At 46.6% G+C, this 26177-nt stretch overlaps 1 protein-coding gene across 1 annotated transcript in view; it reads right to left on the bottom strand.

Moving 5' to 3' along the window:
* Positions 1-26177, bottom strand: part of LOC121585075 (aminopeptidase O (putative)) — a 119405-nt gene that overhangs the window by 22051 nt on the left and 71177 nt on the right. The window contains exons 12-13 of the mRNA XM_041901426.2: positions 25360-25422; positions 23144-23227 (exon numbers count right to left, since the gene is read on the bottom strand). Of these exons, the coding sequence (XP_041757360.1) occupies positions 23144-23227; positions 25360-25422 (147 nt within the window). The remainder of the gene's footprint in view (positions 1-23143; positions 23228-25359; positions 25423-26177) is intronic.

Genomic DNA, 26177 nt, shown 5'->3' on the forward strand with positions numbered 1-26177 from the left:
CGTATGGGTCCTAAGTCACATTGGCATTTCAATGAGCTGTGTGTCTCTCCCCTGCTTCCCCCATCCCTCCCTCCCTCCTTTCCAGCGGTGTCTCAGAATGCTCGTTCAGACCCACTGCATTATGGGTGATGGAGACGTGGAATCACTGTGACATTATAAAACCTAACAGTGATTTCTCAGAGGCCATTCAACCATGTGTGTGTGTTTGTGTGTGACTGACCATTCAGTCGCTCCGTTGCCTTTTATTTCTGTCTGACCACAGACTCGTAAAAGCTCTCTGGCACCACCAGGTACTAGGGTTACACTCTTTCTCCCTTTCCCCATTTCTATCTTTAATGTTAGTCAATCTCTTTGACTACCCCTCCAACCTCCATCCATCCCTCCCCACCTTCTCCTTTCTCTGGCCCCTCTCAGCAAGATTTCCTCCCACATAGGGGGAGGTGACTTTATTGAATTATAGATCACATGTAAGCAGGATGCCTCTCACTGTGTTTGTGTTTGTTTGTGTGTGTGTGTGTGTTCACGCATTCATAGAATTCATTGAATGTTTGAGCAACAGTGAACAACCAGACGAAAGGTTCTTCTCAGTCAGTCACATGTTCCTCTGTTGGTCTTTGAGCCTGGGAAACACAGCTGACTGTCTGTCTGATATCAATCTGTACTGATGACGTCACAGCTGGGTCACCTCAGAGATAGTGGATGTCTCAAGAGTGATGTTCCTCTGTTGTTATATCACTCTCTGTTCCCCTCTTCTCCTCTAGAATGTTCTGCTTTTATCACAATCATAACATGCTCTGGGATTGAGATGCTTAATGTGGTGTGTGTGTGTGTGTGTCTGACATGTATCTTGATTAGACGGATAAACCCCCAAAACAGCTTGCAGTGTATACTAAGCCTGATTGTGAGACGCACACACAAACTGTCTCATCCACAGACAATGCTGTTGATTTATCTAGCAGGGAGGGACAAACAAGAAGGGCCTAGCAAAGAGATGCCTGCTATCACTGTGGGACATTCACCACACATACTATACACTGTCAATCCACTCCATAGACATCAAACCACAGCATCACACCACCGTGTGTGTGTGTATCAAATGTGTTTCATGTGTGTGCGTGTTTGTCTGTGTATTCATCAGTGTGACCCAATGACTGTATATATGAATGGACAAAGCCATTGACCACGTCACAACATCATTCCTATGTGAAGCCTCAATAGCGCTTTGAAACCAAATGAAGTCGGTTAAGATGGCGTCTCATGGAGACATAACATGCGCCGTTTGAGCTACTCCAGGAAGTGACGTTTTTTGTATGTTTTTTTTTTATGCTGTTCGTGCACACAAAACATTTTCTCCAGGCAAGCCACATTTCGGTAGCCTAAGTCTAGGCCCCTTCGCCAGTCATTGGTCAACAGTAGGGATTCTTCAAGTTTTTGTTGTCATTCAATGATAGACGACTCGTTTTCATGCAATTTCTTTCACTTGAGAAATACTGCACCAAACATAGTTAGATGTAAAATGTATCTCTTTGACAAAAAATTTAAAATTATTGACAGATTTCTTGAGTTATCTTAAAATTAATTCTGATTATTTTGAGGAAGTGTATACTGGCTACAGCGCCTCAAAATGGACAAACAGTACTATTGCCGCTTTTTTCTCGTTTTTCAAGCGAAGGTCTTTTAAGGGAGTATGCGAGCACACTCGTTCACCTAGCCGAGTTCGGGTAGGCGCCAGCTGAACCGAAGCATGCGGATGCCTTAACTCAAGTTGAAGGCCGACCGGGGTACTGCAGGCTTCCATTAGCAACTAAATTATCATTCTAACTTATTTTGTATGTGATTTTTTTAGAAGAAATTGTTGGTACCATGATTGTCTTCACATGTTTTACTTATTTACACGATGATTGACCACGAAGATTAAAATTTTTCCATTCACTATAATTGGGGATCCTGTTTTCTGCAAACAATGCCTGCAGTACCACGGTCTGCCTTGAACTTCCGTGGCTTCAATCAGAGGGGGCAGTCGTTCTCCCCTGGTGTGACCTCAGAACCTGTTCCAGGAGGTACAAGCAGAGCCCCACCCATTCTTTGTTTTCTAGGCTTAACCTTTCACCTCTCAACCCCCTGTGACCTAACGCTGCTCTGTGAATGGCTAGAGCCTCCTAGGCTGTGGAGGTTTCATTAATTTCTCCCACTCAATGCCTCGCCACAAACCACAATCTGATTAACGTCTCCCCTGTGAAAGGCTCCCTCTCCTCCATCTCTCCTCCTCTCTTCCCAGTGGAGAAACAAACCAGTCGGTCTTCAAATACACACACACATATACACGCAAGCCTACAGAGACGCCTTTGACATGGACTGGAACAAAAGAGCCGCTGTGTGCGTGAGAGAGAGGAGAACGGGCCCAGTGGTGACAAATACAAACAGCTGGAGGTTAGCTTAGACAAAGAGAAGGACGAGGAAGACAAGAGGAGGAGGGGAGGAAGAGAGGAGGGGAGGAGGCAGGAGGGGAGGAAGCAGGAGGGAAGGTGGCAGGAGGGAAGGAAGCAGGAGTGGAGGAAGAGAGGAGGGGAGGAGGCAGGAGGGGAGGAAGAGAGGAGGGGAGGAAGAGAGGAGGGCAGGAGGCAGGAGGGGAGGAAGCAGGAGGGGATCAAGAGAGGAGGGGAGGAAGAGAGGAGGGGAGGAGGCAGGAGGGGAGGAGGCAGGAGGGGAAGAAGAGAGGAGGGGAGGAAGAGAGGAGGGGAGGAGGCAGGAGGGGAGGAAGAGAGGAGGGGAGGAGGCAGGAGGGTATTCAGAGCTACGCACGACCTTGTGCCAGAAAGAGACTCAGAAAGCACCTCCCCACAGGTACCCACAAACATATACACACACACACACACACACACACACACAACGTATGGAACGGGTGAGCTATATAGGATAATAATAGCAAAGCTTCAAGGTTTAATTTCCTCCAGTCATTTGTACTGGCTTAATCCTGGCTGCAAGAGACCAGTGGAAGGGTGGTGTCTAAACATTATCCCTGTGAAATACAGTGACTGCCCGGCAGCAGGATACTATGGCTGTGGCTAAATATTATCTCAGCTACAACCGGTTCCTGATTAAAAAAGTCACCTGGGCTAATTGGAGACAGACAAATACTCAGTGACGGTTCACTCACATACACACACACACGGGCACACACACATGCATACAGGCAGGCAGAATCCCACGCACACAAAACACACACAGTAACTTGGTCACTCAACAGAAAATTGGCATGGTATCTGGTAATTTGGAGGTAATTCGACCTTGTCATATGAGGGTTGTGTTTCAATAACACACATGGGCATGGAAACTAAGAAAGAACAGTCCATTTGTAAATTGAAAATGGAATTCAATGAGCTAAGAAGCTGGAGGTTAGCCACATGTTTGGAATAATAGGGGTGAAAGACAAACATACACTGATATGACCCCTACTGTGTAGAGATAGGATCTGTCCCTATTGAAAGAAAGGCAGAGACCGAGAGAAAGAGAGAGTAAGAAATGCTTGTGTGTGTGCGTGTGTGTGGTGTGTGTGCCTCCTGTTTGAACCCTGGCGGTTGGGCTCATGTGTCTGAGCTGACAGAGGTATGAGAGTGTGAGAGAGAGAGAGAGAGAGAGCGAGAGAGAGAGAGAGAGAGAGAGAGAGAGAGAGAGAGAGAGAGAGAGAGAGAGAGAGAACCAGGGATAAGAGAGAGAACAACTGACAATGTTTTCTAAACTATGACCCCAGTGAAAAATGAGGTGAGAGTAAGGGAAAGGAATAAAGAGCAACAGAAATTGGGCTCATGTGTCTGAGCTGACGGAGGTATGAGAGTGAGAGAGTGAGAGAGAGAGAGAGAGAGAGAGAGAGAGAGAGAGAGTAAGAGAGAGAGAGAGCGAGAGAGAGGCAGACAGAGGTATGTCAGATAGACTAAGCCCAGATATCTGCTCACAGCAAGAAAGTCACGCGCCACTTAGAGACATTCTCAAAACACACACACAGGACTGGGTGACAGGAGCAGAGGAGATCAAGAGTACAAGTCTGTCAGTTCACAATACATACAACACTACAGACTGAAAGTACAGATTGTCAAACTACCCTGTTGATCATACTGACTGCCGTTAAAACCTCCCTATCCACAATTCTACTCCAAACCTGCCATCATTACATGATGTCATCAGTGACAAAAACCTAGGATGAGATCGTCTTCAATAATTGGTCATTACAACCAGGAAGTGTGAGCACAGCCCAGTCTAATTGGTCCAATCACAACATGCCGAGTCAGGGGTGTAATGCACCCCAAAAAACAAAGTACGTGAGGGTGGCTAGGGGGTGATCCGGATGGATGGCTAGGTCCCCACAGTCCGGAAGATGGAGAATTTAGCATTCTTCAAACACCTGAAACAGCTTTTACCTGCAATTGAGAGCCATAATCTTTTTTCAAAGAAACTAAATATGCTTTTATGCATCTTTGCTAAAATCTGGTTAAAAGATTGAAAGGAATGTGAGTCTTATTCAATAGATTTAGTTATTGCTTGCTTTTCTAAAGTCTACCAACCTTGCCAGCAGGCATGCCAGCTAAAATAGTTAGCCAAGCTACTCTAACTTGATTGGTAGCCTGAAATAGCTTCTTGGTAGCTAGTTATGAGGTTAGGAGATTGGGAACCTATCTGGACTAGCTAAAGCCAACTTCATAAAATTGCTAGGTGGCTAGTAGTATTACAGAGAAACAAAAAATCTGAGGGGGGCATGTTCCCCTGTGCCCCCTATGGGCATGATGCCTCCGTGCTGAGTCACAGAGAGAAGACCAGATAGAACTGGACTCTGATACATCATCAGCTCAATTCAATTAGGATGAAGAGAGGCCATTTCCTCTATTCTTCTATATCCATTAGAGAAGTGATCCACACAGACAGACATTTCTCATAGCATAACATCATAATGCATACAACCACAGCCAATTTACCAGAGGAAAATAACACATGATATTCTGATGGAAAAGCACAGCCTGGCGTTCAATTCAGACTTGGATTATGTGACATGTCTGGCATATTGGTTTGTGGTTTGGAATGTGTGTGTGTGTGTGTGCATGTGTGGTTTGCTTCCAGTTTTCCAGCCTGTCTTTGACTTGAGAGCACCTGACCACAGAGGAAGCTGGGAAATGGGGTGTCCATGTTTGATCTCTGTGTGTGGTATGTATCAATCTGGACTGTGTACCAAACAACGCTCTATTCCCTATATAGCGCACTACTTTTGACCAGAACCATATGGGCCCTGCTATATCAACAAGATCTCAAAGTTGTACCTATTTGACTTCAGATTCCGAAGTTTATCCACGTTTCTCCAAACGTCAAATTTGGAAGTTTCTCCAAACGTCGAATTTGGAAGTTTCTCCAAACGTCGAATTTGGATGGTTAAGTTTGGGATAGGGTTACAATTACAACAGAAACAACTTGACAGTTAAGTTTAGGCATTCATCAGGAATGGTTAAGTTATGGGTTAAGGTTTGCGATAGGGTAGAAACATTTTAGAAAAAAGCACTGGGATTGAACATGCGACCCTCGCAGAGCCGGAGCTTGCGGCTTACGCCCATCCACCACCCGAATAGTAGAACACTACACAAAGCACAATTTCAACATTTGGTTGTGCATCAGAAGTTTTTCTAGTATTATGTAAGTCACTGACAGTCATTCAATAGCCCATGTCGGCAAAAACATTTTAGATTGTAAGTTAGTCTTGCGGCCAGCTATCTAAACCCCCGACCGGAGGGCCCCCATTGATTTTGGAAGTCACTCTCACTCAGATATCATATTCAAAACTGCAAACATTTCACTCTACCCTATGGCAAAAAGCTGTAGAATTGCAGGAAATTTGCTGTAAACTGCGCATTTTTCTTTCCGCCCCATGGCAAAATGAGTAGAATTGCAGCAAACTTGCTTTAAAACTGCAACATTTTATCTATGCCACATGGCAAAATGTGTAGAACTACAGTAAATTAACTGTAAAACCCCCATCAAAGTTCTCTGAGTTAGACTGCCTGCGTTAGGCTGCCTGAGTGCCAGCACATGCGCACACAGACACACACACTCAGATCTCAAAGACATGTAGTTATTGGATTCATGTGCGGGCGCTTCCATAATCCCTGGCGTCTATGGGCCCAGTAACATTAAGCTCTCGTTACTCTGTGTGTGTGTGCGAGTGCGTGCATGTGTATGTATGTGTACAGTGCATTCAGAAAGTATTCAAACCCCTTGACGTTTTCCACATTTTGTTACGTTACAGTCTTATTTTAAAATTGATTAAATTCAAAATGTTCCTCATCAATCTACACACAATACCACATAATGATGAAGCAAAGAAAGGTTTTTAGATTTTTTTTTACAAATGTATAAAAAAACAACCTAAATACCTGAGCCATGAGGTCGAAGGAATTGTCCGTAGAGCTCCGAGACAGGATTGTGTCGAGGCACAGATTTGAAACCACCAAGAATCTTCCTAGAGCTGGCCGCCCGGCCAAACTGAGCAATCGGGGGAGAAGGGCCTTGGTCAGGGAGGTGACCAAGAACCCGATGGTCACTCTGACAGAGCTCCAGAGTTCCTCTGTGGAGATGGGAGAACCTTTCAGAAGGACAACCATCTCTGCAGCACTCCACCAATCAGGCCTTTATGGTAGAGTGGCCAAACGGAAGCCACTCCTCAGTAAAAGGCACATGACAGCCCGCTTGGAGTTTGCCAAAAGGCACCTAAAGACTCTCAGACCATGAGAAACCAGATTCTCTGGTCTGATGAAACCAAGATTTAACTCTTTGGCCTGAATGCCAAGCATCACGTCTGGAGGAAACCTGGCACCATCCCTACAGTGAAGCATGGTGGTGGCAGCATCATGTTGTGGGGATGTTTTTCAGTGGCAGGGACTGGGAGACTATTCTGGATCGAGGGAAAGATAGATCAGAACAGAGAGATCCTTGATGAAAACCTGCTCCAGAGCGCTCAGGACCTCAGACTGGGGTGAAGGTTCACCTTCCAACAGGACAATGACCCTAAGCACACAGCCAAGACAACGCAGGAGTGGCTCTGAATGTCCTTGAGTAGCCCAGCCAGAGCTCAGACTTGAACCCTATCAAACATCTCTGGAGAGACCTGAAAATAGCTGTGCAGCGACGCTCCCCATCCAACCTGACAGAGCTTGACAGGACCTGCAGAGAAGAATGGGAGAAACTCCCCAAATACAGGTGTGCCAAGCTTGTAGCGTCATCCCAAGAAGACTCAAGGCTGTAATCGCTGCCAAAGGTGCTTCAACAAAGTACTGAGTAAAGGGTCTGAATACTTATGTAAATCTGATATTTCAGTTTTTTATTTCTTTTAAATTTGCAAAAATGTCTAAAACCTTTTTTTGCTTTGTCATTATGGGGTATTGTGTGTAGATTGATGAGGGGAAAAACAACTTAATCAATTTTAGAATAAGGCTGTAATGTAAAAAAAATTGGAAAAAGTCAAGGGGTCTGAATACTTAGTTGGTAGAGCATGGGTTGTGGGTTCGTTTCCCATGGGGGGCCAGTATGAAAATGTATGCACTCACTAACTGTAAGTCGCTCTGGATAAGAGCGTCTGCTAAATTACTAAAAATGTTTTTAAAAATCTGAATTCTACATCGTGTATGTCAGGGTTGGGCTCAATTCAGAATTTTGGACTCCCATTGAAGTTAGAATTCAATTGGCCACACCCCACAGGATGTAGAATTTGAATTTGAGCGACAGGAAGTAGAATTTAATTCAGTGCAATTCAAATCAATTCCACTCATGAATTTCATTAAATCTGACAGGTCACACTTCCAGATACCAAATAATATATAACTTTTTGGAAACAATGTTCATATACTCTTTAGACCTTAGTGCTTAGAATAGCCAATTATATTTCCATCAACCATTTCATTTGTTTGGCTTCATTTTGAAGGGCTCAGGGTTCACCTGAGGGTTAAACTAATGTATTCTGGGAAATGAAGTATTTTCCCCATATTGAACAAAATGTAAGTGAGTAATGAAACATAATAACTTAGGATATTCGTATACAGGTTTTGTTTTCCTTGGGGCAGCAGGTATACTTGCGGTTAAGAGTGTTGGGCCAGTAACCGAAAGGTCGCTGGTTCAAATCCACGAGCCAACTAGGTGAAAAATATGTCGATGTGCCCTTTAGCAAGGCACTTAAACCTAATTGATCCTGTAAGTCGCTCTTGATAAAGGTGTCTGCTAAATGACTAAAGTGTAAAAATCATTCACTTTAACAGTGTCCTGAAAATAGATTGTTTCAACAATATTTGATATGCATGTATTTAATGACATGTTTGATATTTTTTGTACAAGACCGCTATTTGTATAGACTACACCTAATATAGAATTGAAGGCGTTTGAATTTTAATTTCACTTAATTAAATTGTATTTCCTTTAATTCAAATTCAAATTGCAATTCTGTATCCTGTTTACTACTTCAATTCAAGAATTCTCAATTCAATTCTGAATTAAGCCCTACCCTGGTGTATGTGTGTGTGTGTGTGTGTGTGTGTGTGAGAGAGGGTTGAGGAGGCTAATTGCATCAGGGCAGTCTGAGGTTCCCGTCAGCTCCTCGATCATTACCAGCACAGACATGTTTTAGCACTCAGTCCGCCCCACTCACACACGCACACACGCACACAGACACACACAGCGTACTGTACTCCATAAAAGCCTATGAATGATGTGATGCCTGAATCACCTCTTTAGGTTTTATGTGAAAGTATTGATTCAGTTTCCCACAGAAGAGTGGCTGCTTTACAGGGAGCATGACTCAAAACACACAACGTAATTTACCCAACCACTCTCTTTCCTATACAATTGGTGTTTGGTATAAATCCAACGTGAACTCTTGTGAGTGAGCTGTTGAATAGACACACATGTTACCTCAGTGTGTGTGTGTGTGTGTGTGTGTGTGTGTGTACCTCTGTTTCCCTCTGAGGAAGGCCCTAAAGATTGTCAAAGACTCCAGCCACCCTAGTCATAGACTGTTCTCTCTGCTACTGCACGGCAAGCGGTACCGGAGCGCCAAGTCTAGGTCCAAAAGGCTTCTTAACAGCTTCTACCCCGGAGCCATAAGACTCCTGAACAGCTAATCAAATGGCTACCTGGTCTATTTGCATTGTCCGTCCCCCCCCACCCCACCCCACCCCTTCTTTTACGCTGCTGCTACTCTCTGTTTATTATCTATGCATAGTCACTTTAACTCTACCTACATTTATATATTACCTCAATTACCTCGACTAACCTGTGCCCCTGCACATTGACTCTGTACCGGTACCCCCTGTATATAGCCTCGCTACTGTTATTTTACTGCTGCTCTTTAATTATTATTATTATTATTTTTTTTTTCATTATCTATTTTTTACTTAACACTTATTTTTCTTAAAACTGCATTGTTGGTTAGGTGCTTGTAAGTACGCATTTCACTGTAAGGTCTACACCTGTTGTATTCGGCGCATGTGACAAATAAAATGTGATTTGATTTGATATTTTTTCCATGTTTGATAGAAAGACTAACACAGCTGCATTTTAATGACAGTGAAATGTTTCAGCATTGTGCGTGTGTGTATTCCTGGGCGAGTCATAAAGCACAAAGTGGCATTATACTGAGCGACTGACAGACGTTAAATTACATGTCAGGATGGGCACACATCACTACAGGGAGTCAGAGACACACACACACACACACACACACAAACACCTCCTATGGAGTGATGAGACAGGTAGTGAGCTTCAAATTACCCCAAAAACAGACCTACTGCTGAGTGATAAATGAGACAAATACACCACAGACAGGTAGCTACCTCTATCTGTCTATCTCCATCTATCCGTCTCTTTCTCTCTCTGGATCTTTTACACTCTCTGTCTAGAGCCATACTTTCTTTCAATTTCACTCTCTCTGACAGTCTGTCCGTACTATAAAACACTGTACCTTTAATTCACATACAGTGATATATATTATGCCTTGCCTTTTGCACACATTCCTTTTACTCTTCCTGCAAATAACATTACATGAATGATAGGCCCTGCTTTTTAAAGGCCAGACTCTGGAGTGTGATAAAGAGGAAGGTGCTGTACCAATTACCAGCTTATATAAAGCATACGTCTATGCAGTTCAAATAAAACCTGCTTCTTTACAGTTGAGTGTGTGTGTGTGTGTGTGTGTGTGTGTGTGTGTGTGTGTGTGTGTGTGCGTGTGCGTGTGTAAACTGATTTAATAAATCAGCATTGGATTGATTTATGGTTTATAGGGCGAGGCCTGACACAAGTGTTCCATTGAGACACACACACACACGCTCAAGAGATTCCTAGCCAAATGTGTAATGCTAAATCAACAGATTCTTATTGGGGTGCAGTGTTATATATGATAGTTTGAGTGAAACAGACGTTGTTTTAACATTAGGGAAGCCTGTCGACCCTCTGCTTCCCATGCAACAGTATCCTCTAGTCAATGGACCATTGTCCTGGCTACTGCTACAATGGAAAGAGTGAACTAAGAGGAGAGGAGGGAGATACTTCTGTTACCTACAGCTTTGTGCATACTGCTAATATGTTTGATAAGGTGGGTATTTTCACTACACCTGCAATGGAAGGAGATGTTTTATTCTCTCTCTCTCTCTCTCTCTCTCTCTCTCTCTCTCTCTCTCTCTCTCTCTCTCTCTCTCACATGAATCTAAGCTGAGAGGAATCTTTCCCTCTGGTGTATTTTGTGGAATGCAGTAATCCACTCTCCTGTGGTTGTGTGTGTGTGTGTGTGTGTGTGTGTGTGTGTGTGTGTGTGTGTGTGTGTGTGTGTGTGTGTGTGTGTGCGCGTGCGTGCGTGCGTATGTGTATAATAGAAAGCACATGACTCCATGGTGGTGTCTCTTCCACCCCTCCTAACCACAACCCTTCAAATGCTCTGTTCAGGTGGGTCACGGTACCGTCTGAGGAATACTGGGTGCACATGGATCACAGAGGTAGACATACCATATACCATGACCTGTCTACCAACCCCGGCCCAGGTTGGGGTATAACTCACGCCATTAAATTACTGTAGAGTTGTAATTCTTTCATTCTTTACCTCACGCCATCAGAGACCAGGCTAATAACCCAGTGTCTGGTAATGCAGGGGTCAACATGTCTACTAATAGATTTAGTTGTAGTCTTCCATACATGCACATAGATGTTAGAGCTGCCCTAATACTGTATGGAATTAAAGGATGCACTTCTGAGCTATATTGTTCAAGTCACACACTAGACTTTTAACTGATATCCACCAAACTTCGTAAATATATACCAGTCCCTGACAACCCAACCCAATAACATCACCGTAGTAGCAATTACATACGTCATCTCACCAACAACCACAGGCCTTGTGTGTGTTTGTGTGTGTGTGTGTGTGTGTCTTTGTTAGTTTGTTCGTGTGTGTGTAGTGTTGCAGGTCCAGCAGACGTCGTATTGTCTTTAATCAGACGAGTCTAGCAAGGATAGGGGTCCTAGCTGGCCCGAGCAGCAGACCGCACATACTTTAGTAGGCTTCCGCACTGCCTGATGCTGAGACGAATCAGGACCAGACAGCACTGTTAGACTAATGGAGCATACACACACTAGTGATTTTTCTTTGCAACTCTGCCCAGAAGGTCAACATCCCGGAGTCGCCTCTTCACTGTTGACGTTGAGACTGGTGTTTTGCGGGTACTATTTAATGAAGCTGCCAGTTGAGAACCTGTGAGGCACCTGTTTCTCAAACTAGACACTCTAATGTATTTGTCCTCTTGCTCAGTTGTGCACCGGGTCCTCCCACTCCTCTTTCTATTCTGGTTAGAGCCAGTTTGCGCTGTTCTGTGAAGGGAGTAGTACACAGCGTTGTAAGAGATCTTCAGTTTCTTGGCAATTTCTCGCATGGAATAGCCTTCATTTCTCAGAACAAGAATAGATTGACGAGTTTCAGAAGAAAGTTATTTGTTTCTGGCCATTTTGAGCCTGTAATCAAACCCACAATTGCTGATGCTCCAGATACTCAACTAGTCTCAAGAAGGCCAGTTTTATTGCTTCTTTAATCAGCACAACAGTTTTCAGCTGTGCTAACATAATTGCAAAAGGGTTTTCTAATGATCAATTAGCCTTTTAAAATGATAAACTTGGATTAGCAAACACAACGTGCCATTGGAACACAGGACTGATGGTTGCTGATAATGGGCCTCTGTACGCCTACGTAGATATTCCATAAAAAATCAGCCGTTTCCAGCTACAATAGCCATTTACAAAATTAGCAATGTCTACACTGATCAATTTGATGTTATTTTAATGGACAATTTTTTGTATTTTCTTTCGAAAACAAGGACATTTCTAAGTGACCCCAAACTTTTGAACGGTAGTATATGTCTTGTTTTTTTTGCGTATTGTATTAAACTGAAACATGTTCTTGTATTTGTTTGTAAGTGTCTATTTTTAATAAACCCTGTTTGATTGCTATGTATCAAGTCTGGCAAGACTTTTGCCATTCTATTGCTTATAAGCTTGTTATTATTTGATTAAACTTATGGGTCTATAATCAGCAGGGGACTCTCCAGATTTTAGTATAACTGAAATAACTGTTTGATACATGGAACTAGGAAGTTCTGAATTGAGTGACATGTTTGTTGTCATTTGTGAAAATAGGGGGGCTACTTTGTCCCAAAATGTTGAATAGAATTCTATGGGAAAGCCGTCCATTTCATGACATCTTTTGAACGTCAACATTTTAACAGTCTAATAAATACATTTCATACAGTATTTGCTATCGCAAAAATAATCATTTGAAAATGCATTTCAAAAGAACAGAACGGCATATTTGAGTTTAAATCTATTACTGTGCTTTGAGTGTTGCGAGTTCACGTGGGGAGCGCATGGAATCGTGGTAATTCTGCCCAAAAGTTATATTTTGAAAGAGCTCAAGGGGTAATTTTTAAGAGTTTAAGAGTCTTTCTGATACTATATAGACATCAAAATGTTTATCTGCCTCTGTGTCACTTTCAAGCTGCGCTGTTCATCAGATTCTTCATATACAATTTAACAATTGATCATATTCTCACCCATCGGACTAAAAGGAAAACAGCTAACTTCCTGCATTTCAACACATTTTGCCATGGGGCAGAGAGAAAAATTTACAGTTTTATAATACTATTCTATACATTTTGTCATGCGGCTGTGCGATAATTGTGCAGTTTTAAAGCTAATTTCCTGCTATTCTACACATTTCCCATTTTGATGGGCCATCATCATGTAACGATCCCGGCTGTCTGAGTCGGGGTCTGGTCGTAATCTCCAGTTTCCCGAGGGTTCGGGAACGCTCCGGGGAGCGCTCTGGTTTCCGCACCTGCTTCCTATTAGCAATCTGCACACCTGGGCCTAATCAGCACCTTTCTTAGGCTCTGGCCCAACATCCAGTTCCTGCCGGATCGTTAGCCATGAACAGTAGGTGTTCTGTGTATCAGTTGAGCGTTCTAGCGTGAGTTTTGTTATTTTGTACTTTGTTGAGTTTTTGTGTCCTTACCTCCGTTTTTGTTCCACCTGCAGTCACACGTCCGGAACCTTCACCCCACCTCTGCCTGATGGTCGGCGGCTGCCGAGCCATCACTGGACCCAGACTGCACCCCCAACTACTCAACCACGCCGCCGCTCTGTCCCTGGATTATACTGCACCTTTGTCGTATCTAATAAACCCTCACCTTCGTTCAACTCTCCTTGTCCTGGTCTGCTTTTGGGTTCTGGCTGAGGGAACTGTGACAGAACGATCCGGCCAATTATGAACCCAGCGGACCTGGACTCTGTTCGCCATGCCATTACCCAGCAGGAGAAGATGTTGGGCCATCATGGCATGGTACTACAGGAGATCGCGTTGTCAGTTCGGAACCTTTCTACCGGCCTGACGGAGGTCCAGAACCAACGCCAGTGTCCGGTGGAGGACTCACTACCGGTTTCGCCCATCTCGCCTGCCGCTTCTGAAGTTGTGTCCCTCCGTGAGCCCAAGGTCCCGACGCCGGATAAATATGAGGGGGAGCTGGGAAGATGCCGTTCCTTCCTTATGCAGTGTGGATTAGTGTTCGATCTACAGCCCTACTCTTATGCCACTGACAAGGCTAGGATAGCCTTTTTGATTGAGTTGCTGCGTGGTCGAGCGCTGGAGTGGGCTTCAGCCGTTTGGGAACGACAGGATCCCTGCATGGCTTCATACCAGGGGTTCACGGCCGAGATGAGGAAGCTCTTCGACCATTCCGTCCGAGGGAGGGACGCAGCTAGGCGGTTGTTTTCTCTTCACCAAGGAACTCGCCGCGTGGCCGACTTCGTGATCGAGTTCAAGACGTTGGCTGTGGAGAGTGGGTGGAACGAGGAGTCTTTGCAAGCGGCCTTTTACCAGGGCCTGTCGGAGCAGCTCAAGGATGAGTTGATCTCCTATCCGGAGCCTAGTGACCTGGACAGCTTGGTAGCCTTGTCTATTCGGGTGGATAATCGAATCCGAGAGCGAAGGAGGGAGAAGCAATGGGGTCCGTCCAATCGATCAGCTTCTCAGTTCCCAGTCGGATCGGGTGGTGGACCAGAACACGTCGATCATTCTCCACCACTAAGGATTAGTAGAGAGGACCTCTCTCCCGATTCTGAACCCATGCAAGTGGGGCGGCACGGGTTAACCAAGGAGGAGCGTCAACATAGACGTAAGACCAACTGCTGCCTCTACTGTGGTCGCTCGGGACATTACATCTCCACTTGTTCCCGGCGGTCGTCAAACTGCCCGGCTCGCTAAAGTTGGGAGGACTTTTAGCGAGCCAGTTTCAACCTCTCAGTACCTCTGTCAGACCCCGCTTCCCGGCTACCCTTGTGAACAGGAATCAGAGCTTAGCGCTTAACGCTTTTATCGATTCAGGTGCCGATGGAAGCTTTCTTGATGCCGAGTTGGTGGAACAGCTGGGGCTTTCCAAGGAGCAATTGCCGGAAGCCATTGAAGCGACCACTCTGAACGGCAGTAGTCTGGCACGTATCACGATGAGGACTGAACCGGTTAAGATGCGGTTGTCGGGGGAATCATTCGGAGATGATTTCATTTTTTCATTCTGCCGTCTTCCCATGTTCCTCTGGTCCTTGGATACCCCTGGCTGAAGGAACACAATCCCACGTTCGATTGGGCGACGGGCAAGGTAACGAGTTGGAGCCTTGATTGTCATGCTAACTGTCTCAAGACTGCCTGCCCCCATGCGGTTCCCAGTCAGGTGATTGAGGCTAAACCCCAGATTTGTCCCTGGTTCCCGAGACATATCACGATTTGGGGAAGTTTTCAGTAAGCAGAAGGCTCTGTCACTTCCTCCCCCACCGACCATATGATTGTGCCATCAACCTGGTTCCTGGAGCTGTCTACCCCAAGGGAAGGTTATACAGTATCTCCCGACCTGAACGTGAGGCGTTGGAGACCTACATCAAGGAGTCCCTAGCTGCTGGTCTCGTTCGTTCCTCGTCATCACCCCTGGGGGCAGGATTCTTCTTTGTGGGAAAGAAGGATGGCTCTCTTCGACCGTGTATTGATTATCGGGGGTTGAATGACATCACGGTCAAGAACAAGTATCCCCTGCCCTTGATGAGTTCTGCCTTCGACTCCTTACAGGGTGCTACGGTGTTCACCAAGCTAGACCTACGCAATGCGTATCACCTGGTCCGGATCAGAGAGGGGGACGAGTGGTTGACGGGTTTCAATACACCGATGGGTCACTTCGGTATCAGGTGATGCCGTTTGGACTGACCAATGCTCCAGCGGTATTCCAGAGTATGGTGAACGACGTCCTGAGAGATATGATCGGTCTCTTCGTGTTTGTTTACCTGGATGACATTCTGATCTTCTCGAAGGAACCTTCCGACCACGTCCAGCATGTCCGGCAGGTTCTGCAGCGATTGTTGGAGAATCGTCTGTTCGTGAAGGCCGAGAAGTGCGAGTTTCACGCCCACACTACATCCTTTCTCGGGTACATCATCTCCAGGGGTGAGATTAGGATGGATCAGGAGAAGGTTAGAGCGGTTCTGGAATGGGTCCAGCCCGGTGCGAGATTGCAACTCCAGAGATTTTTGGGGTTTGCGAATTTCTACCGCAGATTCATCCGGGATTACAGCCGTGTGGCCGCTCCATTAACTGCCTTGACTTCCAGTATCAGGACCTTCAAGTGGAATCCGGAGGCGGATCGTGCGTTTCTGGATTTGAAGAGGCGATTCACCAACGCACCGATTCCGCTCAACCGGACACGGCCCGTCAGTTCGTCGTTGAAGTGGACGCGTCGGATGTGGGAGTTGGCGCCATCCTGTCGCAGCGATGCTCCACGGACAGTAAACTCCATCCCTGCGCCTACTACTCTCGTCGCCTTTCGCCTGCAGAGAGGAATTACGATGTGGGTAACCGGGAGCTTCTCGCGGTGAAACTTGCCTTGGAGGAGTGGCGCCACTGGTTGGAGGGGGCGGAGCAACCGTTTATTGTCTGGACTGACCACAAGAATCTTGCTTACGTGCAATCGGCTAAACGTCTCAACTCCCGTCAGGCCAGGTGGGCGTTGTTTTTCGGACGATTCAAGTTTGCCCTGACGTTCCGACCTGGATCTAAGAACGGCAAGGCGGACGCCTTGTCCCGGATGTTCTCCAAGACGGAGGAGAGTGGGTCCAAGACCGAGACTATTCTCCCCGGAACTGCGTCGTGGGAGCAGTGATGTGGAAGATTGAGGAGGAGGTGCTGGCGGCCCCTTCGGACTCAGCCCGGTCCCGGTAACGGTCCACCCGGTCGGTTGTTTGTGCCTGAGTCGGTTCGTCCTGCTGTCCTCAAATGGTCCCACGCCAGCAAGATGGCTTGTCACCCGGGCGTGGCTCGGACTATGGCGTTTCTTCGCAGACGTTTTTGGTGGCCTGCCATGGCCGAGGATACTCGGGGTTTTGTTGCTGCCTGTCCAGTGTGTGCGCAGAATAAGAGTACCAATCGGCCCAGCGCGGACTACTTCATCCCCTTCCTATTCCCCGGCGTCCATGGTCGCATCTGGCCCTGGACTTCGTCACGGGGTTGCCCGCTTCTGAGGGGAACACGGTCGTTCTGACTATCGTGGACAGATTCAGCAAGTTCGCCCACTTTGTGCCTATTGCCAAGCTTCCCTCTGCCTCGGAGACGTCCGAGATCCTGGTTAGGGAGGTTTTCAGGGTCCACGGTTTGCCCAGTGATATCGTTTCCGACCGTGGCCCTCAGTTTACCTCTGCTGTCTGGAAGTCCTTCTGTTTGGCCATTGGAGCTACAGTCAGTCTCACATCTGGTTTTCACCCCCAATCCAATGGTCAGGCGGAGAGAGCCAACCAGAAGATGGAATCCACGCTACGCTGTCTGGTCTCTTCCAACCCCACCTCCTGGGCCTCTCAGTTGCCTTGGGTTGAGTATGCCCACAATACTCTCCCCTACATCTGCCACTGGGATGTCTCCCCTTCCAGTGCCTGTATGGCTACCAACCTCCCCTGTTCCCTTCTCAGGAGAAGGAGCTCTCAGTGCCTTCTGTTCAGGCCCATATTCGGCGTTGCCACCGGACCTGGCATCGGGCCAGAAAGGCACTCCTTAGAGGTTCGGACCGTATCAGCTCCAGGCGAATCGTCGCCGGATCCCCGCTCCCACCTATACCATCGGAGATAGGGTTTGGTTGGCCACACGGGATCTTCCGTTACGGACTGAGTCTAGGAAGTTGTTACCGAAGTTTATTGGTCCGTTTGTGGTGGAGAAGGTGATCAATCCAGTGGCAGTGCGACTCAAACTACCGAGGACGCTCAGAGTCCATCCCACCTTTCATGTCTCCTGCCTCAAGCCTGTCTTCCTCAGTCCTCTGTTGCCTCCTCCGCCTCCTCCTCCTCCTCCTCGGATGATCGGAGGTGGTCCTGCCTACACGGTGCGTCGCATTATGGATTCCAGACGGCGGGGCCGGGTTTCCAGTATCTCGTGGACTGGGAGGGGTATGGTCCTGAAGAGAGGAGTTGGATTCCGCGGCGACAGGTCCTAGATGCGGATCTCATCAGGGACTTTTACCGCCTCCATCCTGGCGCTCCGGGAGTCCGCCCGGTGGCGTTCGTCGGAGGGGGGGTACTGTAACGATCCCGGCTGTCTGAGTCGGGGTCTGGTCGTAATCTCCAGTTTCCCGAGGGTTCGGGAACGCTCCGGGGAGCGCTCTGGTTTCCGCACCTGCTTCCTATTAGCAATCTGCACACCTGGGCCTAATCAGCACCTTTCTTAGGCTCTGGCCCAACATCCAGTTCCTGCCGGATCGTTAGCCATGAACAGTAGGTGTTCTGTGTATCAGTTGAGCGTTCTAGCGTGAGTTTTGTTATTTTGTACTTTGTTGAGTTTTTGTGTCCTTACCTCCGTTTTTGTTCCACCTGCAGTCACACGTCCGGAACCTTCACCCCACCTCTGCCTGATGGTCGGCGGCTGCCGAGCCATCACTGGACCCAGACTGCACCCCCAACTACTCAACCACGCCGCCGCTCTGTCCCTGGATTATACTGCACCTTTGTCGTATCTAATAAACCCTCACCTTCGTTCAACTCTCCTTGTCCTGGTCTGCTTTTGGGTTCTGGCTGAGGGAACTGTGACACATCAGCTGTGCAGGCTGACTGCCAGTGAGGGATTTGCGGTGAATGAGGGGCAGGGGAAACAAATGTGATGTCCTCTTAAAACTGCTTACAACATAAATTCAGTTCGTGATATTAAGATTCTAACAATGATAGTGTGTTATATAGACTTATTTAGTATAAGTCAAGGACAGGGGGGACATGGCTTTAAAAAAGTAAATTTGTTTTGAGTCAACATGATGCTCTCGGCTCTAATAGTGTTAACACATATCAGTCCCATTATAAACACGTCACAACCACTGCAGAGAAACACTGTCTAGTCTTACTCAACTCAACTATGGTGATGTCACAGTTTACATAGAGGTCACCATGCTTTATTAGTACTTTGCTCACAGTTTTTTATTAACATTTTTAAAAAGCCTGGCAATCCTAGCCGGATAACTCCCCTGGATAGATGTAAGCAATATGGCGTCAATTCCAGCAAGACGATCAGAGTGTGAGGTAGGCTTATATCGAATCCCCTAGATGACTGTGTGAAAAATCTGTCGATGTGCCCTTGAGCAAGGCACTTAACCATAATTGCTTCTATAAGTCGCTCTGGATAAGAGCATCTGCTAAATGACTAAAATTTAAAAAGTGGTACAGTCACTGTTGACTTGACTTCAGGAGGCAGCAGAGAGAGGGGGCCGATATGCATAGCGCCTGTTGCTATGGCAATCTGTAAACGGTGGTGTGAGTTATATGAATGAGTTGATACTGTGTTGCTTGGAGACTAATTTCACCCTTTTTCCCAAGCAGTGTACAGCAAGAAGATACTCCACCGACAAGCAAAACAGAACAGCCCAATTTTACTAATCAAGGGCTTGGTGATTATAATCTAGCCATATTTACTCCCATAAAAAGGCTGGAAGGAAACCTGGTTAGTGACTGGGATGTCGGCCAAAGAAGCTGTTGCCCGCCGGTCCCAGACTGCCTTCCCCTACAGGGTTTCCTGAGCTGATTAGCAGGGGCAGAGAGGCCCCCTCTCATTACGCCAACCACAGATGAAAATGAGAGTAAAATGAGGCCCATTACCACGAGAGCATGACTAATATCCTTCAGTAGACCCTTGATACACACACATACATACACACATACACACATACCGTATACGTACGCGCACAGCCACAGCCATATCCATAAAATAATGTGCACACCCACACATACAAAGACACACAACCACATATACGTACACACACACATGCACGCACACACACCTATACACACGGTACATAAAAGCGAGGAAGGAGGGAAGGAGGTAATAAAGTCTGGCTCTATTAAAGTGACCCTGATCTCAGGCCTCTCTCTGTGGGGGGTGTCTGGCTCTCTATACACTGTGACTGTGTGTGTGTGTGTGTGTGTGTGTCTCTAGACCTCTAATCATCTATGATGTCATTAGTGCTAAATGCTACATTGGCCCAGTCCAATGCCTGATGCCTTTGGCCAGTCTGGACTAGGATCCAGTCAACTGCACTCTTTTCATCTCTTCTCTTCCTCTCTCCATTCTTCTCGTCTCATCTTGTTCTGTCGATTCTCTTGTCTCATCCTTTTTCGTATTTGGCGTCATCTCTTCTCTTCTCTCTTATAGTCAAATATTTTCTCCTCCTACTCTACTCTCTCCAGGCACATCTCTCTGGGTTGCAAGATTCCACTAACTTTCCCCAAATTCCCAGATTTTCCAGAAATCCTGGTTGGAGGATTCCTGATTTCCTGCTTATTCCCTCCTGATTTTGGTAATCTGCCAACTAGGAATTCTGGAAAACCTAGGAATTTGGGGAAAGTTAGTGGAATTTTGCAACCCTACTCTCACCCCTTCTCCCCTCTGTCTTCTCCCCTCTGTCTTCTCCTCTCTGTCTTCCCCCCTCTGTCTTCTCCCCTCTGTCTTCTCCTCTCTGTCTTCTCCTCTCTGTCTTCTCCCCTCTGTCTTTTCCTCTCTGTCTTCTCCCCTCTGTCTTCTCCCCTCTGTCTTCTCCCCTCTGTCTTCTCCTCTCTGTCTTCCCCCCTCTGTCTTCTCCTCTCTGTCTTCTCCCCTCTGTCTTCTCCTCTCTGTCTTCTCCTCTCTGTCTTCTCCTCTCTGTCTTCTCCCCTCTGTCTTCTCCTCTCTGTCTTCTCCTCTCTGTCTTCCCCCCTCTGTCTTCTCCCCTCTGTCTTCTCCCCTCTGTCTTCTCCTCTCTGTCTTCTCCTCTCTGTCTTCTCCACTCTGTCTTCTCCCCTCTGTCTTCTCCTCTCTGTCTTCTCCTCTCTGTCTTCTCCCCTCTGTCTTCTCCTCTCTGTCTTCCCCCCTCTGTCTTCTCCTCTCTGTCTTCTCCTCTCTGTCTTCTCCTCTCTGTCTTCTCCTCTCTGTCTTCTCCCCTCTGTCTTCTCCTCTCTGTCTTCTCCCCTCTGTCTTCTCCCCTCTGTCTTCTCCTCTCTGTCTTCTCCCCTCTGTCTTCTCCCCTCTGTCTTCTCCTCTCTGTCTTCCCCCCTCTGTCTTCTCCTCTCTGTCTTCTCCCCTCTGTCTTCTCCTCTCTGTCTTCTCCTCTCTGTCTTCTCCCCTCTGTCTTCTCCCCTCTGTCTTCTCCCCTCTGTCTTCTCCTCTCTGTCTTCTCCCCTCTGTCTTCTCCTCTCTGTCTTCTCCCCTCTGTCTTCTCCTCTCTGTCTTCCCCCCTCTGTCTTCTCCTCTCTGTCTTCTCCTCTCTGTCTTCTCCCCTCTGTCTTCTCCCCTCTGTCTTCTCCTCTCTGTCTTCTCCTCTCTGTCTTCTCCTCTCTGTCTTCTCCTCTCTGTCTTCTCCCCTCTGTCTTCTCCTCTCTGTCTTCTCCCCTCTGTCTTCTCCTCTCTGTCTTCTCTTCTCTGTCTTCTCCCCTCTGTCTTCTCCCCTCTGTCTTCTCCTCTCTGTTTCCCCCCCTCTGTCTTCTCCTCTCTGTCTTCTCCCCTCTGTCTTCTCCTCTCTGTCTTCTCCTCTCTGTCTTCTCCTCTCTGTCTTCTCCCCTCTGTCTTCTCCCCTCTGTCTTCTCCTCTCTGTCTTCTCCCCTCTGTCTTCTCCTCTCTGTCTTCACCTCTCCTCTCCTCTTTCTCCCTTCACCTCTCTCTTCGCTCTTGTCCACCCTCTCCCCCATCTTTCATCCCTTCTCTTCCCCTGTCTGCTCTTCACTCCTGCTTTCTCTTCTACCTTTCCTCCCCCCTTCTATCCCTCTCCCCCTCTCCTCCTCGGTTTTCAGAGCCGGTCTGCTTGGTGATTTATAGACCTGTGACAGACAGATGGGGGAGGAGAGGAGGAGGAGGGGGTAGGATGCGGCCGGCGCGTTTGAAGGAGTAATATAAAATACACCTGGCCCATCCAGGGCCTCCCTCTGTACACAGAAACAAAGAGAGAGGGATGATGGGATGACGGGCAGTAGGGGAGAGGCATAGGGGGGGAGATGGTGAGGGGTAGGGTGGGCTGAGGTGGATTGGGTCACCTCGTGTTTCCTTTCAGGATGGCTTTTATGGCGTAACTTCAAACACTGAACACCCCCCACCTCTCTTCCCTCCCTCTCTCCCAGGCTATTGTGCGTGGCCAAGCGGACAGTAATTGGCTATTCTTTCATGGGTCTGATTTCCGTGCTCTCCCTCCCACAGGAAGAGGCCCTTTCGCTGCCCCTTTGTGTGTGTGTGTGTGTGTGTGTGTCTGCCCCCTCAGAGGCCATAAATATGCCAACCTGCAGGATGAGGTGGTGGGGAAGCTGCTACACAGGCTGTTACTGGAAAGCTGTTTCACAGAAACAAGACTCTTACAAGGTTTAGGAGTTTCACTCAAGTTTAGTTAATGTGAAATATCTAACATGAGAAGGTCCCAGATTCTAATAGACAAAACAACATATATTCCACACTGAAGAACGAAACAGGTGCCATAATACCTTTTCACTTACATTCATTGTAGGTTAGATCCTGTTAATGCATGAATGGTTGCGAAAAACTTTGTGAGTGATAAGTACATGCTAAAGCCTCCAGTTAAAAAGCTCAGTAGCAGCTATGCCAGGAGGTTCATTATCCCAGGCCGTATTATATAGGCAAAAGGTTCCTAGACCTCTGTGGTTTATACTGTTGGTGCTTGCTCATTAGTGATGCAGGTGTGTGTGTGTGTGTCTGTATGTGCGTGTATGAAATGCAAACAACATGACATGTTAATGCTCTACACTGGGACTAAATGGAAATGACACAGAGAAGTGAAGTGCTGCATAATTCTACACCTTACCATGGCTCTAAACATACTAGAGAGTGAAGGAAAAGCATAGGGAGACCTAGAGAGAAAGAGAGAGAGAGAGAGAGAGAGAGAGAGAGAGAGAGAGAGAGAGAGAGAGAGCGAGAGAGAGAGAGAAAGAGAGCGAGAGAGAGCAGAGAGTCCTAGAGTGCACTTGGAGGCTCTGAGTCAGTGAAAGACACACTGAGACCATGAGAGCGTGAGATAGAGGTCTATTTAAAGCGTCGCTCGGCCAAGAGGGCTCTTACCTCTTTGAAGTTCACCTTCAGTCCTGCTTTCTTCCGCTTTCTGCCTTTTCCAACGCTCGGACTGAGACCAATCCATTTTACTACCTGCCCAGGGAGAGCGAGGGAGAGAGGAAGGGATGAGAGAGGAGAGAAGGAGAGAGGGAGAAATAAAGAGAGATGGCGAGGGGGAGGGAGAGAACGAGATAGAGCAAAAAGAGAGAGGGAGAGAGGGAGGGAGGGAACGACAGAGAGGGATGGAAGGAGAGAAACGCAGAGAGAGAGGTTAGGGCAAAAACAGCACACATCTAATATGAGTAAGTAACTACAGTATAAACATACTTTAGGCACACTTCTCATTGGTTACACTGTCTCGCACAAACACACTCATTGCAGGGCTCCAAACTGCGACCATTTAGCCGCATTTTGCGACCCTTGAACTTGGCTGTGCGAGCTGCACATTCTACCTGGTCACCTCAATTAAAACGTCATATTTTATGGGCAGAAAAAGACAGGATTTTGTTTAACAGTAAAGTGCATTATCCTCAGGACATGATTCCTGTATTAAAACTGTCTGCCCTGCCGTGGTGCCCACCTGTTTCGTTGGGGCCGGCTGCTGTAATGAGAAAGTCTCTCACACTCTCTCTCCCCCCTCGTGTAGCCCCCCGTGATTGTATAACATTTCAAAATGCAATTGCAAAAACAAAACAACTTTGGAAGCAACTAGTTGTCCATATTAAAGAGAGGAGGGTCTCAGCTTTCTGTAGGTATAATTTTTATTTCTCATTGAGCTCAAAGCACACTGTTTTACAATCAAGATATCTGATATGGCTTTGAAATATGGAGTGTGCGAAATTGGGCATCGCCATCGCGAGCACTAGGTCTCATTGCAATATTTTTTGGGGACATTACATTTACTGTTAGATTAATACATGTCTACTAGCAGTAGGTGTTATATTTTGAGTTAGCGATCTAGCTAATGTGTTTTGAGTTTCCACTTCCTCGTGGGGAATTAGCACCAATTGAATTAGGCCTATATATAATATTAGTGCACGTAAAGATGAAAGCAAATGAATCTCTATCGAACAAAACAATCCGACAATTCTGGAGCCCTATTTTGACAGTAAAATATAACAAAAGTTGTAAACCAAAAATTCATGACAATCACTGTTATTTGCTATTTGCTATTTTTCAATTTTTACTTATCTATTTTTTACTTAACACTTTTTTTCCCTTTTCTAAAACTGCATTGTTGGTTGAGGGCTGTAAGTAAGCATTTCACTGTAAGGTCTACACCTGTTGTATTCGGCGCATGTGGCAAATAAAATTTGATTTGATTTGATTTTTGGATTTGGATTAGGTTGCATATCAAAATATTTGGAATCATCCATTCCTTCTTGGACATGTTGGAGTAACAACTTATTTATTGAATACCACCTCAGTAGTCTATTACACTTCTTAATTGTATACTTTACAATTACTTATAAGATGATGATTGAAATGTATTTTATTGTGTCACGCTGTGAAAAAAAGAAATATGTGTGCCACCAAATCATGGGCTGGTGCCACCAACTGAAAAAGTTAGTCGCACCAGTGCCACCAGAGGAATATGTTAGTCTGGAACCCTGCATAGACACACACACACGGCTGCTCGCACGCAAGCCCCAACAGCGAGTCAGCGGTGAAGGTAGAGACAGACAGCGAGATGTCCTTGCCACGACAATAACAGTCCCTAAAGAGTGTGGCCATGGCTATACTACCACAATGCCGTAGACAATCACCCTAAATACAGCTTTATCTATCAATAGCTCATATTGCATGCGCACACGCACACACACGCAGACCTTTTTTTTTTGTCATATCTGTTATTTTGTCTTTCTGTCAGTAAGGAATGCTCTGTCTGTAAGATACAGACGAATAAACAGACAGTGCTTCCCTACTTTCGCAACAGATGTATGCACAGAGAGAGAGACGGAGATAGAGAGTGAGAGAGTGGGAGAGAGAAAAGGAGAGTGAGAAAAGGCTGTAATAGAGAGAGTGAGAATGTATTTCAAACAGCTGAGGAAACAACTCCTAATATCTGTGAGCTTCTCAAAAGCACACGAAAGAAAGAAGGAATGAAAGAGAGCAATAGATAGAGGGAAAGAGAGTGAGAGAGAAAGAGAGAGAGAGCGAGAGAGAGAGAGAGAGAGAGAGAGAGAGAGAGAGAGAGAGAGAGAGAGAGGGAGATGTGTCCTTACCTCTGCTTTGACTTCTTCCACCAGCCGAGTCTGTGTCCATACGGCACTCCTTTCACACAGCCACTGAACGAAAGAGAAGAGTGAGTGAACCAGAGAGAAAGAAAGAGAGAGAGAGAGAGGGAGAGAGAGAGAGAGAGAGATCGAACAGGAGAAAAAGGAATGTTGAGCAGAGGGCAAGAGAGAGAGGGAGAGAGAGAGGGAAGGGGAGGGAGGAGAGAGAGAGGGAAGGGGAGGGAGGAGAGAGAAGGGGAGGGAGGAGAGAGAGAGGGAAGGGGAAGGGGAGGGAGGAGAGAGAAGGGGAAGGGGAGGGAGGAGAGAGAAGGGGAGGGAGGAGAGAGAAGGGGAGGGGGAGAGAGAGAGGGAAGGGGAGGGAGAGAGCAAGATCACTTGTTTCTTTCTGACGGAAACTCACTGCTTGACTTTGAAGGATGTTAGAAAGGAGTGAGAGCTTGGAGGGGGTGGAGAATAAGAGGAAGAAAGAGAAAGAGGGGGGAAGAAGAAGAACAGAAGGTGGAGGAGAGGAAAAATCCCCTCATTAACAAAAGCAGCGTTTAGAGCGTCACACAGGACTAAGTCACAATCTCTTGTACGCCCACACACACGCAAAGTGTGCAGGTAAAGCGCGCACACAAACAGACGCATGCATGAAGGCACATATGCATGCACGCACACACAAACACACACACACACATACACACATACACACATACACACACACACACACACACATACACACAAACACAGCACTTAACCTTATTAAAGCTTTGACCCAAGCCACTGTTCAACTTTGAAACACAACAACATCAGAGCAATGACAA

The sequence above is a fragment of the Coregonus clupeaformis genome, chromosome 16 (assembly GCF_020615455.1).
Source record: "Coregonus clupeaformis isolate EN_2021a chromosome 16, ASM2061545v1, whole genome shotgun sequence".
Taxonomy (NCBI): Eukaryota; Metazoa; Chordata; class Actinopteri; order Salmoniformes; family Salmonidae; genus Coregonus; species Coregonus clupeaformis.